Raw genomic sequence first — 17771 nt, 5'->3', positions numbered from 1 at the left:
TTAATAAGCTTCTATGCACACAGGTTTTCATATTTATAAAAACAATAGCTAACAGTGATTGGGTGCTGTCTGTGTTTCAGAGGCTGTGCTTTATATGCATTGTTACATCTGATTCTCACAACAGCCTCATGATATAGGAAGAATTATCATTCCCAGTTTACAGATGAGAAAACTGAAGCTTAGAAAAGTTAAGCCATTTGTTCATCATATGCTGCCTCCAGTTTTACAAATTGATGTAGCCCGGAATTGGGAAGAGGGTGGGGGAAGACTAAGGTTTTTGTATCAGAATGAGAATTAATTTAGAGGTCAGAGACAACTGTTAGGGATATAGAGTCTCATCTCCGGATGGGGCTGCGGAAGCGGTGGGGCCCTGATACAGGCCTCATTTACCATGTTTACGACAGGTGTGGCAGAGGTCAGCTCAGGGAAAGCTTCCCCTTCATAGATGACATGAACACTTTGGGCAGGAAAATGTCTTGCTTTTTGTCTTTCCCCAAACCACCTGCCCCCTGCACCTGGTACTTTGCTGGGCATGGAGCAAACATTCAGTAAACAGTTTCTAAAATACTTTGCTGGGCATGGAGCAAACATTCAGTAAACAGTTTCTAAAATACAGATGCTAAATACACATCAAGAGCCACAGCAGACTTGAACCGTTTTCAGTGGAAAGCAGAATGCTTCGTGCAGATGTGAGTAGACACAATTGGGGAAGGCAGGCTGATGAGATTGCACTATCTAAAACCTTGTTACTCCAGATGTAGTCTGAGGACCGGCAGCATCAGTATCACCAGGGAACTTGTTAGAAATGCAGAATCTGAGGCCTTTCCCAGACCCACAGAATCACAATTTGAGTTTTAAAGAGGTCCCCATGTGTTTGGAATGCACATGAAACTTTGAGTAGCACTGCTGTAACACAGAACTGACCCAGTCACTGCCGTTTAAACCCTTCCGTGTTTCTTTACTACCCTTAAATCAAGTTCAAACACATTACGAAGTCTTGCTTATAAGACGATGCATGATTTAACTCTTGGCTACTTCTTCAATCTTCTCTTTCACCATTCGCTTTGCCATACTTTCTGCTCCAATAGTACTCAGTTTCTTCCCACCCGCATGTGGGCCATTTCTTTGCCTCGTACCTTTGCTCATGCTATTCCCTTTGCCTGGAATGCCCTCTTCTTTTAACTCTTTTCTTCCCCTCCTTAGACCTGAGAAATTCCTATTCAACCTTTAAGATAACTTAAATGTCACCTGTTCTGGGAAACCTTTCCAGCTGTGATCAATGCCTCATCTTCAAACCCTCATTGCAAGTGGCCTCTATGATCACAGTTATCACTCTCAGTGACACTCAGTTCTTTACTGGTGTGTCTCCTTCATTAGAGTGTTAAGTTTTGTGAAGGCAGGGACTGTGCTTGTTGTTCATGTTCCTGTCTGGTGCTTTTAAGGAGCCCAGCACAAAGTAAGTATTCAAAGAATGTTTGTTAAGTCTTTAAAAAGTATGCATTTGGAGGATAGGTTGAAGCTCTTAGTTACAATCCAGGAAAAGTGAGTGCTGGAGTTGCTGGAGAAAATCCCCTAAAGGTTTTGGATGCCCTCTTAAAAGCCCTATGGCATTCTCAGGTCCTGGGGGCTGTTGAGCAAGTCCCTGTCCTGTGCACTAGTGAATGCAGTGCAGGACTTTGGGGCTCAGAGGAGAAAGAGGACAGTCACTTGGGGGATCAGGAAATGCTTCCCGCAGCAGGTCACATTGCTCCAGGAGTTCCGTAGGTAGAGAGGGGAACAGAAAAGGCATCCCAGTTGAGAGACCACCACCAGCAAAGGCTTGGAGGCAGAAAAGTGCAAAGCACTGTGGTGAGCAATAATTAGTCCCTTTGGCCTGGAAGAGAGAGGAAGTTAAAGAACTAACTACTAGAAAATAAGGCTGGAAGAGTAGGTTGGAGGCCAAGTATAGAGGACTTGAATGCCAAGTCAAGACCAGGAAGGATTCCAGTGTGAGGATAAGGCCCTACTATTCTGAAAAAAGCAGTAAAAGGAGTTTATTTACTAAGTCCTGAAGGGGAAAAAAAGGCAGTGTAATGGAGGTCCTAGTGGGTTTGAAGCTGATATTTGGCTACATCCAATGTAGGGCATTAGGCAACATCCCCTGATCCAAATATGTATTCAATCAGTCGATGAATAGACATGAGCCGAAAAGCCTCTTAGAGAAAAGCAAATAAATTTGAAAAAGCCCATAACTGGATCCGGTATATACCAGGATGACTAGAATAGCGGTATATGGACAACCCAACAGACACCATATTGCTAGAAGGGCCAGCAGAGATTCAGAGGGAGAACTAATAATAGAGGGAGGAAGAGTCTGGTAGATGTCTGCCAGTTTCCACCATAGGACTAAGGATTGAAGAGGGATTATGACTCTGGTTCAGTATGATGGTTCTTACATAAACTCACATCACTTACATAAACTCTATTAGGTGTGCACAAGAATAAAGTGGACTGGTTGAATAAGTGGAAAGAGCTGTCTCTGAAACACTTAAGAGCTCAAGCAACCTTGCTGAAGGGCTCCATGTCCTAGCTGAATGTGATATAAATGGAGTCTTCCTACTTTTGAGAGTGCGCCATGCTCTCGCACTGTCATGGCTTCATGAGAACTGAACACATCAAACAGAGGGATTCAAGGCCAGTAGCCAGTAGCTCTTAACGACACAGGTCAGTGGAATGTGGTAGCTTGGATGATCCATGGGCACAATTGAGGCTTTTTTAAAGAAACATGTTAGAGACTGGTATTCCTGCTGGAGCAAATGGGGGCCCAGAATTAGCAAGATTGGTGCAGTAATTAATGTTAATGTAAATTCATTGGTACCACCAGTTGTATAGATGGTAGGGTACATCTGCATTCCTATAGATGAACTACAAGGCAGTCCAGGGAACAGAAACAGAGCCACCCAGAGGCAGAAGCTTGTGAGTGGATCTGAAAAAACTGAAGGAGCCTGGTCTTGAGAAGTTCGCACCACTCTAAAGGGGCCAAGGTAAATGCTGGCATCTGATCAGTGATGGGAAAGCTGCAGTAGACAAGAGGAAAGAGATGAACTTGAAACTGAGATAGAAACAGGCAAAAGGTGGGAGTGCTGGTGGCTGATGACCAACCTCAAGAGGAAAATGATGAAGGAAACTTCACTCACTGAGCACCTACCTTACATGGATGGGCACTGTGGTAGATGCTTTCTTTGTTTTATTAGTCATGCAGGCATTATCTCCATTTGATAGTGGAGGAAACAAGCCCAGAGAAGGTGACTTTACTTATTCATCAAATATATGTACTTGTAATATAAAGATGATAAAGACACAGTCTTCTTCCTTAAGGATCTTAGATTATTTTAGGTGAGAGATATAGAGGCAAATCATTTTATTACACAGTAGTCCTTAGATAAGAGTAGATGTAAACACAAGGTACAATGAAACCACAAAGAGGTTCCCCAAGTCACAGGATCAGTAAGTGTCAGATCCAGGATTCAAATCCTGGACTGTTTGAATCTAAACCTCAGCACCTGCCACCACTCTGGCAGCATAGCTATAGTTGTCAGGACCCTTAGTTATAGTCTGAGTTCTGAGGAAGGGCGGTAGCCCTTGCTACTGGCAGGGAATATTCAAGAGCAAGGAGAAGACACTGGGAATTGGTATGCAGCATGTACAGGTGACCCAGTGGCACTTCAGGCCCAGAAGAGGAGATGATGGTATCCTCATGGTTACCAGGTTATAGAGACCCTCCCTGGGATAGGATTGATTCTGGAGCCTAGAGGTGGCAGGGAGTGGTTCTAGCTGTGGGAGCAATTGGAGGCAGGAAACCAGGTTGGTTCTTAGAGAGGCAGATTGGGACCAGAGAATGGAGGGTCTGAAAAATCAAGTTGGGTTGGAGAGGAGAGGCCATATTGGGAGTGGCAGTGAGGATATGAGAATGAAATCAGACAATTCTTGGGTAGGAAGGAGAACTTGCCCATTCTCTAGGATCATCATCTCGCTTTTGCTTCTGTTGCATTCAATGGATCCTGACAGGATTGTCTGCCTTTTTGGAATTAACTCTTTTGCTTAAAAAGCATCTCCCTTCTTAGGAGTAGATCTGAAGAGGCCTGGGGCCCCAATCTTTCCTACGTATGCTTTCCTCTGACTAGTAATTGGACAGCCCAAGCCAACCTTCCACAGTTGGGAAAGGGCTGTGAGCCACACCTCTGGGGCATGTGAATGACAACTCTCTCTGGAACACTGGGCAAGGCAGGGTGAAGTCAGAGGATCAGAGTTGGGGAGGGCAGGACTACAGAGGGGACAGGGAAGGCAGAGAGTGAAGCAGCTTGGGGAAGAAAGCCTCCCTGGGCAGGTGGCTCCATTTGATTTCTGATTTAAAGGGGGAGGCTTAGATAGCCAAGAAGAAAAAGGCTAATAAGAAAAATATTAAACTGCAGTGTGTGTTTCCCCAGGGACTTCCTGTTGCCATGACTGACCTCCTAGAGAGTGCCATTCGTTCCCGAGCATGGCAGCTTTATAGGCACTTGTAGGCCTGCAAAGAACACCAATTTGCTGCTGCAGTTTGTTTTGATAACTGAAACTTTCAATAAATCTATATTAAAATCAAAGGGAAAATTAACTAGGCCCCAGTGAGGGGCAGGGAGATAAGGGAGCACATTACCACCCTGGCCTCAGCCACCCCACATCCGTCTCTTAGTTCAGATTCAGGTCACCAGGGAGATGAATGGCTCAGGCTCATGGGGAACTGCCCTGGGGAGAGCAAGGCGAAGAAGGCATGGCCAGATTCAGCCCTCACTGCTCCTGGAGCATAGAAATCTGTGGGAGTAGGATAGGGGGTGAGGAGGTGGGGTGATGGTGGTCATGGTGGGAAGAGGAGTTGGGGAGGGATGGGAGAACAGCAAAAATAATAAGTGATAGCCAATATTTACTGAACTCCAGATACTGTGCTAAGCACGTCTGTATTTAATTCTAATTACAAGCAGGTACTAGCATTATCTCCACTCTATAGATGAAGAAACGGAGCCTCAGAGAGGCATGGGACTCTCCTAAGGTTGCAGACTGAGCCAGGACTCAAACCTGAAGAGGCTCTCTTTGAGCTCGCACTCCTCGTACCTGCACTATGCTGTCATATGTAGCTTACAGGGACTGTGAATAGCAGGGGCAGTTTTTCCAGTTCTCAGATAAAAATGTTTCAGACCCAGTTTGGGTTCTCTCAGCTGTGCCAAGTTTGGGGGCTGCCATGTACTGTCCTTGGGTCCTGGGTTCTCTACCTTTTGCTTGCTGGTTAAGGTTCCAGCTTTGATGACCATCTTGCTGCTTTTCCTGGTGGTTTGACAGGGCAGTAGAAGAACCAACTTGGTCCTCTTTTGGTCTCTGTTCTCAGTGTTCACTTTAGCTCAGTCACTTAAACCAGCAGCCAGGAGGCTTTCCAGGATATATCTATGCCTGGGTACTGAATTCAGTTCATCTGCCTCCAAAAATTCACTTACCCTGTCTTCACCCCTTACCTTGGGTCTTGGACACTTGTTTTTGGGACAGCCCAGTTGCCACTACTATCACTCATTTACTAACACATCTGGTTGTCTTAGCCTCCTCTGGGAGGAGGATTAGGTTTTGAAAGAGCCTCCAATGTACTCACTGTGGTGGAACTGCAATGAAGCTAATTTGACCAGAGGCTACGTATGACTCCTCTCACCATTCCTAGTCTCAGATGACCACTGTGCGTTAGGGTGTGGGATTTGGTGCTCCCTGTGACTCCCCGAGTGGTGGGATAACACAACCCTCTCCCTGTTTGAGAAGTGATGGTTCTACATGGCCTGTATGACAAAGCAACTAGCTGTGTTTTCTTTGAAGCTCTGGTCAACTTTATACTACCTTATGTTTTCTTTCCTTCCTTCCCTGCCTCACTTCCCTTTTCCCCTTCACTCTTGCTGCCCTGGGATTATACTTCCTAATGAAGTCTTACCACATAAGCTTCACCTCAGGCTTTGCTTTCTAGAAAATCAGACAACAGAGGGAATCACAACAGAGTTAAAGGCTTGATGGAGCCAAATGCTGGGTTAGTGGTGATATAAGGCCCCAAGTGTAAAGAGAGCTTTTAACGTGTTCTATTACTTGAATGTATTTTGTCTGGTCTTTGTCTAAAAAGAGCTTACAGTCTGGTGAAGTCCTAGAAACCATACAGTTCAGCTCTAGAGCACCAAGGAGGAAAATGCACATTCCGAGGGAATCAAGGGGACCATGGGACATTCGGTGGAGAATACTGGGGCTGGACCTTAAAGAAAGACTCCAATCCAGACAGTGTAGATTTACTTCATTTTTACAGCCAAGAAGGTTGGCTGTGCCCTATTCTCAGGCCAGACTCAGGATATAATAAAGCCAGAGACAGGAGAGGCCATCTCGGGGCCTTTATTTGTTTACTTTTATTTACCTACTTACTTGTTTATTTTCTATTCTTCCTCACCCTTCCCCTCCTCAATATAAAAGCTCTTTGAGGATACAGGTTTTGTGTGTCTTACTCAGCAACAGAAACAGTGCCTGAAACTTAGCAGAGGTACCATAAATATATGCTCACTGACTGATCAACTGGGATTAATATTTAGATGACATTAAAGAAAGAGAAAGACTCAATTCCAGCTCCAAGAATCAGGGGATATAGGCAGATGAGCCTCCACTTTACTGACCTTGGGTTAAGTGACATCTATCCCTGCTGATGTTTATTCATCTCATTTGTCCACAAACATTTATTGTGTGCCTGCTTTTGCCTGGCACTGTGTTGGGTATTAATGATACAGCATGAACATATGGAAACAATGCTTACCTTAAAGGCGTTGACAGCCCTGGGGGAGAGACAAAAAGGAAACAATTATAAAACAATGCAATAACTTCTGTAGGTGCAGAGCAGAATCACCTAATCCATTATGTGAGATTAAGGAAGGCATTCCCAGCTCAAATGGGAACCATTATGTTAAGGTTAGATCTCACAAAAGTGGCACGGCCCAGATATGACATAATTTCTCTTAAGTGAAAATATGCACACAGCAGACAGAGGGCTTGGTGACTAAAGCTAAGCCCAGGAGGCAGCTCTTGACTGGGAGGCTGTCAAAGCCATCATTGGTGGCCGAGGCTGGGGTTTCCCAGCTCCAACCTGGTACCCATCACTTCCCAGAGAACAAAACCTGGATGAAGAGATATATCTCTGGCTTGGCCAGAGTTCTCTCCAGCTGACGGAAGAGGCTGGAAGAAGCTGTCTGTGGAAGCACTCCACAGTTGAGGCCAGAATCCTTTTAACCCTTAAGTTCTCTCTGGAGCCGACCTGAACAAGTCATTTCCCTCATCCTTAGGAAGGCCCTTGGGAAACCTAAGAAAAAAATTTAAGCATTCTCTTCTTAGTCTGAAACACTCCTCCTCTCGGTTCTCTCCCCGCCCCTGACCCACGACAGAGAGTGGAAGGGAACTTGTTGAATGAACAAATCATGAGGTGTCATCTAAATATAATGTCGCCTTATGAGCCCACACTCACCGTACTGAATATATTCTGAGGTGGACCTTGGGTCGCTCTAGGCCTTGTAAAGTTTTTGTATTTAAAAAAAAAAATTCTTTCACAGTCGGAAGTCATCCCCCCTGCTCCCCCCGTCACTCTTCTGAGTACGTGCAACCTCAAAACTACAAATCCCACAAGGCCGGCCTCGGGGAATCACCATCTTGACGTACCTCAGAGCGCATGTCGGCGCGAGGGCGAACTTTTGAGGAGAATAAGCTCCGCCTACCTTCATCCCATTGGTGGAAGGAGCCCGTGGCAGGCTCAGCGGTTGGCCACTGCCCCCGCCCGTCCGCCGCGTCGGCTGGGGTCAGAGTGCGCGGAGGTGAGTCGGTGTGTTGTGGACTCGTGGTGCTGGCTGCTGCTTTGAGGCGGCCGGGAACGGGCGGTGGGGAGCGGGCGGAGCTGGCCCTGCCTCAGCCCGGCCGGCGCCTCAGTCGGCGCGGGCTGCGCCCGTCGCCGTAAACTGCCCTGAGCGCCTGCTGAGGCCGAGGGAGACGTCGGGGCCTGCACCTGGAGGGAGCCTGCCGCGCTGGCCCCAAGGAGCGGGCGTTGCCATGGCGACAGCCTCTCCTGCTGCTGACGGGGGGCGGGGGCGGCCCTGGGAAGGAGGACTGGTCTCCTGGCCCCCTGCCCCTCCCCTTACTCTCCCCTGGACTTGGATGGGCCCGAGTTGGGGGCAACACCCCGGGGTGGGTGACGCGGAGAGGCTACCCAGATTGGGCCCTGGTTGATGCATGCGGGGTGAGGGTCGCGGCGCGCACGGTTTGTGCAGCTTGGGTGCTGGCCCATGTGCTCACCCTGGATGCATGATCTACTGAGTAACGCTCAGGCGGAGAGGGAGTGGGGAGGGCTCTGCGAGACAGACTGGGTGAGATGACTACGGGTACTGACTTCTCACATGGGGTTACTAGGGAGGAGGGAGAGGTTTGACCAGAGAGAATTGAAACCCAGCAAAGAAATAGTAGATAGAACATCCTCTCCACCCTCCCCAACACACACAGACACACAAGGTTAGCAGTTTACCTCTTTGTAGGGCTGTAACAGTGGTAGTAGTGATGGTGGAAGGAGGAAATAAGGGGCCTAACTAGGCTAGTTTTCTGTTTTTCCTTCAAATGTTACAGCAACAGGTGCTTTCTTAAAACAAAAAAGCATGAGCTAGGATTGGGGCTTGACTTTGAGTTCTTAATATAACTGCTCCTGTTGACTTAGAATATGCTGAATGTGGCCCCTCATTGGGGGTTTGGATTCTTTCCTTAGGGCTGGATTTTGCAAACTGATGGTGTCTGTTATTGCCTCTGCTATAGGTGTCTGGCCACTTCTATGGCATTAGCTTTTTATCAGTCTCCCAGCGGAAGGGCAAAAAAATACCAATCCCATTGGCTAAAGACTCTGCACTGTTTGAACTATAGTACGTTGTGATTGGCTGAATGATTTTTGATTGTAGAGTTTCTACCAGAAATTGGCTTCATCAAATTCTGCTTTATTCTGACTTTATCATACACAGCATGCCTTGTTCTAGTGGGTTCATGCCTGGAGCTTAAGTATATTACACCTGAATCCCCTACCATTTAAAAGCCAATTTATAAACAGGGACTTGGAGTGTGACTCCACTAATGTGTGTTTCTGTGATCTTGGTTAGAAACCCACTTGGCTGCCTTTCCTCAGAGAGGTGGGGGGTGGGGGAAGGGAGCAGCCGGGAAGTGATTGATAAGGTTTCCTTTATGGATTCTGTGGTGCTTCACTGGAGCTCAGAGCACTTTGGCAACTTAAGCACTCCAAATTAAAAGCTCATTAACAATTCCTGCCCAAAGATCCTGTAAATAATCGGCTAGCTAGGTCATAGAGCTTGGCTGAGAGCTCTCCTTCCAACTTAAAATTTGAAATAAAAGTGCTTTTATTCCCTTTCATCTTGAAAAGAGTTTTGTTTGTGATGGGCTAAGTTAATGAGTGGCATTTTCTCAGGGAATCTGAGTAGAATAGTCTTAAATGTGATAGAGGGGTAGACAGGAATAGATTGGTTCCAAACGTAGGTGTTTCTTTGTGCAAAGGACATTGCTGGCTTATAAGGGCACCTCTGCAACTTGTGGTCTTTGGAAGATCTGAATTAGGTGATAAATATAATAAGTGTCCATTGATGATTTGATTTGGGATTTGGTTACCTTGATTTTCTAAGAACTTGAGGCAGACTTGGAAGTATCCTGCAAGTGTTTCCTGGTTTATGTGGCCATTTGCAATATGACTTGTGGCTTTGTGGCAACCAATCCCTCCTCCAGTGTTGGCCTCAGTTCCTGAGTTCTGAATATTGTCATTCTTACTAGTGTCCTCTCCTTGACTAGACTAGGATTCTGAGATTATCCAGAGAGCCAACACTTCATGGCCCTCTTTTTCAGTCCAAGCTTAGATATTGTAAATGTTTAGTGTTTCTAGGAGGTAAGCCTCCTTAGGAAGAAAAATATTCTACTAGAGAACATAAAATTCATCATTCCAAAATATATAGTACCTAGTAGCTTCTGAAACTTCTGTACAGGCACTGTCCTTCCACATAGATGGCTGTTATCCCAAAGTAGTTTGAGTTTAGGAGTTTGAAATATACTCTTGGTACTTAAATTATTTTGAACAGCAGCCCCCTGAGGATTTGATCGTATGTATTGAAATAGACTTGTTGCAGAGATGTGTATTTATCCACAGCATTGGGGCTTTCCTGCTCTCACAGAACCTTCAGCATCCCCAGCTACCAGCCTTGGCATCTTCGAAGTAAGGAGAGGTGAGAATTCTGCTGCATGGTCAAGTTTCGCTTGACTTCTTTCTTAAAAGTATTTATGCTCGGAGGGTGAGGGGTCAGGGTTGGTGAAGATTGTATTTGTCTGTAGCTTTTTCTGATAAGACACCATATGCTCAAAGACCACTGAAATTTACCCAAAGTCTTTAAGTGTGAGAGTTGGAGGTAGAGTATCCAGACTCTCAAGTTCTGTCATGATTTCTTTGTGGGCATTGCATGAACACCTACTTTAGGTTCAGAAAGGTTTAATAGAACTGGAATAGTTCTTTATCCTGAGAAATACCCATCTTTAGACAGTAGGAAGGAACACATTCATTAGACTTTTGATAATACCTTTGAACAAGGCCTTTGGGATCTTGGTTTAATTTGGGTTGCGAGTCACCTTTGGGTGGATGCTTAATCCCAGCCTTTCTCCATTTTACAAGGATTGGAGCTAGCTAAAAAGGTAGACTCTAATATTGATATCCAGGATCTCAGAGGCTGTTTCTTTAATAACTAAGGGCCAGGCACTTTGCTAGGTCCTGGGATTGTGGTGATAAATAAGATAGCTACTGCCCCTGACACCAAAGAGCTTACAGATTCATGCGGGAGACAGTAAAGAAGCAATTATAATACAGTCTGAGAGTGCTATAATAAGGTAAGTGTAGGTGCTTTGGGAGTACTCAGAAGGTTTCTCACCCAGACCAGTGCGCTTAGAGAAGGCTTTTCAGAGGAAGTAACCTCCTCATCTGGAATTAGATGGAAATGTGAGGGACCAAGCGTGAAGGTCAGAGCTTTGTTTAATTTGAGAAACTGAAGTTTATTGTGATTGAAAAAGTATTCTGTGGACAGGGTGCAGGTAAGTAAGGTGAGAAATGAAGGAGAAAGGGTAAACAGAAGCCAGGACCTTATGGGCTCTTTAGGAGCAGGTGGTGGGTGGGGAGAAAAAGTAGACTAGGTCAGCAAACTTTTTCTGTAAAGGACCAGTACATATTAAGGCTTTGCAGGTCTCTGTCACAACTCTTCAACTCTACTCAACTCTGCTGTTACAGCATGAAAGCAGCCATAGTATAAAAATGAATGAGCATGGGTGTATTCCAGTAAGTTTTATAAAAACAGTGGCAGCTGGATTTGGCCTGTGGACCATAGTTTGCCAGTCTCTGGATCAGACTTTCAGAAGAGGAGTAAGAATCCATGAAAAGGTTTTAAGCAGTGGACTGATAATAGACTTGTGTTTTGGAAAATTTGCTCTGATTTCAGTGTTAAGAATAGATCTAAGGGGACAATACTGGATAAGAGAGATCATTAAGGAGATTTGCAGTTACATGAGCAGCATTTTGTATTTCCCTCTTTGAAGCAGTATTTTGACACTTAAAGATTGAGTATAACTGAATCTTTGCATATATGTATATACTTGTTCCCTTTACTAACTTCCAGGTCATCTGCTGGAGCTTAAAGGATGGCTACCAAAGAATTTGTTGATGATACCAGTTCCTATTTCACAGACTAGAAAAGGTGTAGGAAAGGAAAGTTGGTGTCATGATTGAAAAGTCTTTGGGAATTCTTTTCTATTTAAAGAAGTGATGAATAAATGGAGCCCTGGTAGGGATCTTGGTCTTAGGGCTCATAGCTTAATGTCAGTTGCTTTGAACTTCTTGAAGTATACACACAGAGGAGGACCCATTTTCCTAAGTTTTCCAGGAATTATCCTCATTATATGTCCTACCCAGCCTCTCCTTGCTTGGGGCAGAATGATGACTTTTTTTTTTCCTGGTTTTGGGAATGTCTCTTAGTCAGGCATAGGGACCAAATGAAGTTGAGTGTTTGAATTGTCTTCCTCCTCCTACAAGCCCCAGTGTACTTGCATTGCTGAAGGGAAGCCTGTAGGTTTCTGATAATAGTGTTATGTGACCTTGGTTAAGTGACTTACCTCTATGAATTTAGCTTTCTTACCTGTAAAATGGAGATAATGGAACTTAATAGGGTTGGTTAAAGAATTTAATGAGGTAATGTATGTAAAGCTCGTAGCACAGTGTCTTTAACTTCTGTTACTAATGGTATTTTACACAATTAATAATTTTTAAAAAGGCAGGCAGTAATTGGGTGAGTTGGCTTTTGGCTTAGTATGTTTTGGGTCCTCACAGTTGTAATTGTGGCCATGTGATAGAAGCGGGGACCCTGGCAGAGGCAGTCAGCAGACAGTAGGCAGTTACAACTAAAGCAAGGCACTGCTTTTCATAATGGAAATTTTCAGACAGCAAGAGTTCTGTTTAGAATCCCAGAGCTTTCTTTAGGGTGGACCTTAGTCCCAGTAACATCAGTGAAGAGAATTGAGAGAACAGCTACCCAAAAGAAATTCACTGAAGTGTGACCAGTCATCTCTCCCAGATCCATTGGGGTCATTTGTTGCCACCCTTGTGGCCCTACATCTTTGTAAAGTACCTCTAAAATGTCTTTTATTACTTTTTGCCACCACTCTGGGAAGTGGGTCAGGTGGTCAGCATTATTATTATTTTTCAAATATGTCTTTATTGATTTCAGAGAGAGGAAGGGAAAGGGAGAGAGAAATATCAATGATGAGAGTCATTGATCGGCGCCTCCTGCACCCCCCCCCCCCCCACACACACACACTGGACATGTGCTTTGACCTGGAATCCAACTATCACCTCCTGGTTCATAGGTCGACGTTCAACCACTGAGCAACACTGGCTGGGCAGTGGTCAGCATTATTATCCCTGCTACCCAGGGATGATAATTGAGGAAATTGAGGCCCAGTAAGGTTAAACGTGTTGCCCAAGGTCATGCTGTTAGGTATTGTGAGAGCTAGAGCAGATTTGCCTCCAGATGACATTGTGTTAGTTTATTGCTATGATTTCTCTTCCTTTGAGTGAAAGATGTATAGTCACTGCAGAAATGCATTCTGGCGCATGCCTTATCCAGTTCTTCTAGGCTTGATTTGGGTCCTACTTTATCCACTAGGTCCTGTTGGGTTTTAATTGATGGCTGCTAGGAACAGGCCTGTTGGGAAGCAGATTCCCTTTGGGTCATTGTTTTTATCCCGTCCTCCTTTGGGGACATTCTTGGGGGAGCCTTGGGTTACGAGAGATTGCTTTGATATGTTCAAAATTGTGCCTTGTGCCCCACAGCTACAGGTAAAATCAAAAGGCGGATAATTTATGGGAGTGTCAGAGCTGGCCGCTGGCACCTCAGGAGGCCATTAGTATGCCTGTTCAGATGCTCTGTGTCCTTGCAATTGATTCCTCTTTGCATGAGCTTGATTTGGGAAGCTGTAGATCTGTGGGTAGTGATTGGATGTGACAGTCCAAACACTGGTTCCTAAATTAATCCTTTTAATAGTATTCTGGCAACCAAGGCAGTGTTTCTCTTCTCTCTGTAACTGGGAGGCCAGAATGGGGTGGCTCAGGCTGAAAGGGGGAGAGAGAGACAGACAGACAGAGAGAGAGGGGGAGGAGGAGGAGGGAGGGAGGGAGGGAGGAGGGAGGAGGGAGGAGCGAGGAGCTTTGTTTGGTGCTTAGGTTCTGCTTTGCTCTAACATGTTCTGATTCCAGAGCATTTGACATCATGACTTTGGGTATATACATTCATTCAGCAAACATTGACTCACACTTGTGCCTGGCTCTGTGCTGGGAATACAGAAATGAATAAAACGTGGTCCTTGCCCTTAAGGATTTATGTCTAGCTTAGTGTTTCTCAAACTTTTTAAACTCATGCACTATTTAGATGGAAAAAACTAATCTTATGCTTTTCTTTCTATTAAAGGATCTGACCAAAAACAAGTAAAAAAATTACCATGTCAGATACGATTTTTAAACACACGTGCGCGTGCACACATACAACTATACCTGCTATCTTCCATCCTCACCTCCCTGAAAATGACTGGTAGGAGGAGAAACAGATAACTAAAATCTTACAATATAGTGCGATAAAAGTTATGGAATAGGGATAAACTGTGCTACTGGATCACACTTAAGCAATTCACTTTATGATGGGGTATCAGAGAAAGCTCCCAAAAGGGGGAGATTTGAGCTGGATTTTGAAGAAGGAGCAATAATTTGCCTGGTGAAAATAGAAGTACATTTTAAAACAGAGGAAGGAGCATTTGCCAAGGCACAGATTTGTAAAAGGAAACATCACATTTGGGGAGCTGAGCAAGAGCTGGTTGTCACCTTGCCTCCTGCCAGATTCTCCGCTCTGTGAGATGGGAGGATTGGCTCCTCTGGAATTGTGTTTGAGAAGAGGCTTTGAGTTCCTTGTGCTTCAGTTGTTTTAATCCAGGGTACCCTTTCCTGTTTCTCCTTTTTGTATCCAGGGCTGCAATTTGTTTTTCTAGTTAAAATATATTTTTAAAAATTTGTTATGCAAACAAATTTGGATGAATTGGACAAACTTAATTATTGCTTGTGGTTGAGTTACTTTGAGTTAAAGTCACACCTTACTTCAAAAGAAAAAACTGAAGTTGATATGCATTGTTAGCTTTATGGCTGATGGGGGAATCAGTCCATTGGGGAAATGTGGGCCCTCAAACATGGGAGAGGAGAACAGGACCCTAAAGAGGTAAGAGCCTCTGAGCCTTAGTTTTCTCATATGTAAAATGGTAATAATGTTACCCATTTTGTTTGATAGCTGAGAGGATTAAATGAGATGAAATATGTAAATTCCTAATAATGTGCCTGGCTTACAGTAGATTTTCAGAAAATATTGTTTTCCTTTCCTCTTCATCATGTATTAACAGTAGCTCCCTTTTCCTGAGCACTTACTATTGTGCAAAGCTCTTTGTATACATTGTGTGACTAAATTGTGAACCCCAAAGAGATAGGTATTATTATAGCTGTTATTACAAAGAATATGTGGTAGAGTCAGGATTTGAACCTAAGCTTGGCTAATACCAACATTTTGACAACTAGCTATATGACTCCTTGTTTCTATATCAGTTCTCCATCTTATAAGCAGGAGTATAGAAGGTTTTGGGGTCAGATGCTGCCTGTGAGTGTGGGAGGTGCTGAACAGGGTAAGAGTACCATATCCTGCCCTTCATCCATTTCTATCCTATTTATAGTGTATTAGGAAATAAGCCTTTGCCCCTTCTTGTATGCAGTGGGGTCACAACTGACTTGTAGGATTTTGCAAAGAGGAGTTCCCCAGCTTTGGCCCCTCTACGGAGTTTGCCCAAGCTGCTGGATGTGGCTGATGGGTTAGCAAATAGCAGGCAAGTCACAGTCGCTTCTTTTTATGTGCTGCCTTGACCTGCTGAGACAGGCATGGGGGGAGGGAACCTCCAGTGGTCTGTGATGTTGCCACCAGAATTTGGTGTTCCTGGAGGTCTTTAGTGGCTTTAGCTCTGCTAATAGTTTGGGATTAGCAGCTGCTTCTGATGTTGGGTGAGCTTTCCCTAGTCCTGTGTTGGAGCAGAAGTAGCTGTGGCTAAAGGCCAAGGAGTGACAGATTATAGAGAGGAGAATGTTTTGTTGAATTGAGGACCCAGCTTTAGAGCTCCTTCTCCCATTCCACTTTGGGGCCATCAGGAAGTTGTGTAGAGATTCCAGGGTATGTCAAGCTTTGTTGTCTCAACCTCTGCCTTTCAGCACACTAGACCTAGCTCTCAGGCCCTTGGTGTCCACTGTGAGATTGCACAGAAGCTTGGGGAACAGGTGATGACACCTTGTGTTGGGGCAGTGGTCCAAGGCCCTGAACTGGGAGTTGGGAGCTCTGGGTTCTATTCTTACTCTTACTTGCTATGTGAACCTTGTGGCTCATTTTCATTGGCTGGCTGGACTATGTTGCCTCTTGGGTTTTCTTTCACCTTTGACAGTCTGATTTTCATAGAAAGTGCTCTGGCGGTAAGGATGCGTTCATTAGATTAAAGATTATCACTTTTGAAGCCCTGCAGTTTATTTATATTTTTCCCAGGCTATTTTTAGCTGCCTAAGCTAGAGCCTGTGACTGAGTAAGTTCCAGGCAGGTATTACAGTATTCTCTGTTGATCCCTCTGCGACTCAGGTGCCTGAGTGGTTGTGGTATTACAAGTCAGATTGGGACAGGGTCTTGCTCTAGGGACTGGGAACGGGGAAGCTGCTGCTGACCCAGGTGCTTCCAGTCAGCTGAACTCAGAATCTGCCTCTGGTGCCTTGGAGTTTCTCTGGAATCTTGTGCCTCCCAGTCTAGCTTTTAATGGAAAGGATTGAATCCAAGGATGTACAACCCCCCCCCCCCCCCCCCCCCCCCGTTCCCTGATTCCAAGTATATGTGGTTGGGGAGATAGGGTGGGAGTAGATGCCGTATTTCACGATGGGCTTTTCTTCTTTTCCATCCCCCAGGCTCCCCTGGCCTGTGGATGTGGATGTTAAAGGATGGCCCCCCTCCCTTTACCCTCCCTTCCCCCCTCCAGTAATGGAAGGCTATAAAATGTCTATTTACCCAAGACACCAGAATGACTCCTCTGTGGTTCCACTAATCTGGTGATTTGGTGCTTCTCTGGTCTCTCAGGTAAATACAGATTGAGGCTTTTTATAAAGGCATATTATTTCCCTCATTAAATGTGTGTTTTGGCACATGCGTTATTTACCTGACCGACAGTAATGGCTGCAGAGGAGCCATTGGTGTCTGTTGTGTAAACACTCTGCACAGAGACCATCCTCCAGGGGCTGTGGCGCAGGCCTGTTTCTCCAAATCTGACTGGCCCTGTGGCAGTCCTCTTTACCCCTCCCCTGCCCCAGGGGGCTGATCCCTTCATTTTGAGAAAAGAATTGTTCATTTTCCTCCTTGCCATAGGCTTCTTACTACCATTAATTTACTAGGAGAAAGAAAAGAGTATCTGAGAATAAATGTGTATAAATCTTGGACTCTGATGAAAGATCGTGAGCAAAAATACACAGAATCATAAACTGTTCCTTTTGTGTTCTTCCCCTCAACTAGATACCCAAGTCCCAGTTGATAATATAAGTTCTAGACTCATATTCTGCAAACTTGTGACTGAAGTGTAAAGACATCAGTAGAAAAGAGAGACTCCTAGATGCCAGAGGAAGCAAGGGCAGGTGAAGCTCCGCTGCACTGAGGGTGGGGGTGTTTCCCAAGGAAGCTGTAATCTTGGCAGGAGTGCCCAGTGAAGGGGCACCAATTGGGGGCTCTTATGATGGAGACTAGCCAGTTCCCTGCCAGAGGAGAGCATGCAGCCTACCTTTTGCGGACAGTGCGGGGAGATTGCTACCTTACACACTGTCTGTTCTCGGTTTCTTTTTTTAAACCACATTGCATATGGATTAAAAGGTAATTTTTTTAAAAGTTTGAAATAGACAAAATTTACATAAAAGTTGGAAATTTAATATAAAGAAAACATTTTTTGAACCATTTGAGAGTTACGTTGCCCACCTAATGCGCCATCACCCTGAATACTTTGCATGTATTTCCTACATGCAAGAACATTTTCCTACCTAACCA

General features: G+C 44.9%; 1 protein-coding gene across 29 annotated transcripts in view; it reads left to right on the top strand.

Annotated features, from left to right (window-relative positions):
* Positions 1–7852: 7852 nt before the first annotated feature.
* The window catches only part of ERI3 (ERI1 exoribonuclease family member 3), a 118794-nt gene continuing 108875 nt past the window's right edge, over positions 7853–17771 (top strand). For 4 of the 29 annotated variants that reach the window (XR_013999445.1, XR_013999446.1, XM_081145917.1 and 1 more), the window contains exons 1-2: positions 7875–8247; positions 10247–10322. Coding sequence is in view for 6 of the 29 variants with exons in the window: in XM_081145917.1 (XP_081002043.1) it covers positions 8113–8247; positions 10247–10322 (211 nt within the window). In the remaining 23 variants the exon portion in view is untranslated. Of the gene's footprint in view, positions 8248–10246; positions 10323–17771 lie in introns of those variants that run through there. The other 25 variants (XM_081145906.1, XM_081145911.1, XM_081145915.1 and 22 more) reach the window with 13 other exon arrangements.

The sequence above is a fragment of the Miniopterus schreibersii genome (assembly GCF_964146895.1).
Source record: "Miniopterus schreibersii genome assembly, chromosome: 8".
Classification (NCBI taxonomy): Eukaryota; Metazoa; Chordata; class Mammalia; order Chiroptera; family Miniopteridae; genus Miniopterus; species Miniopterus schreibersii.
This window is presented reverse-complemented; position numbering and strand designations above follow the sequence as displayed.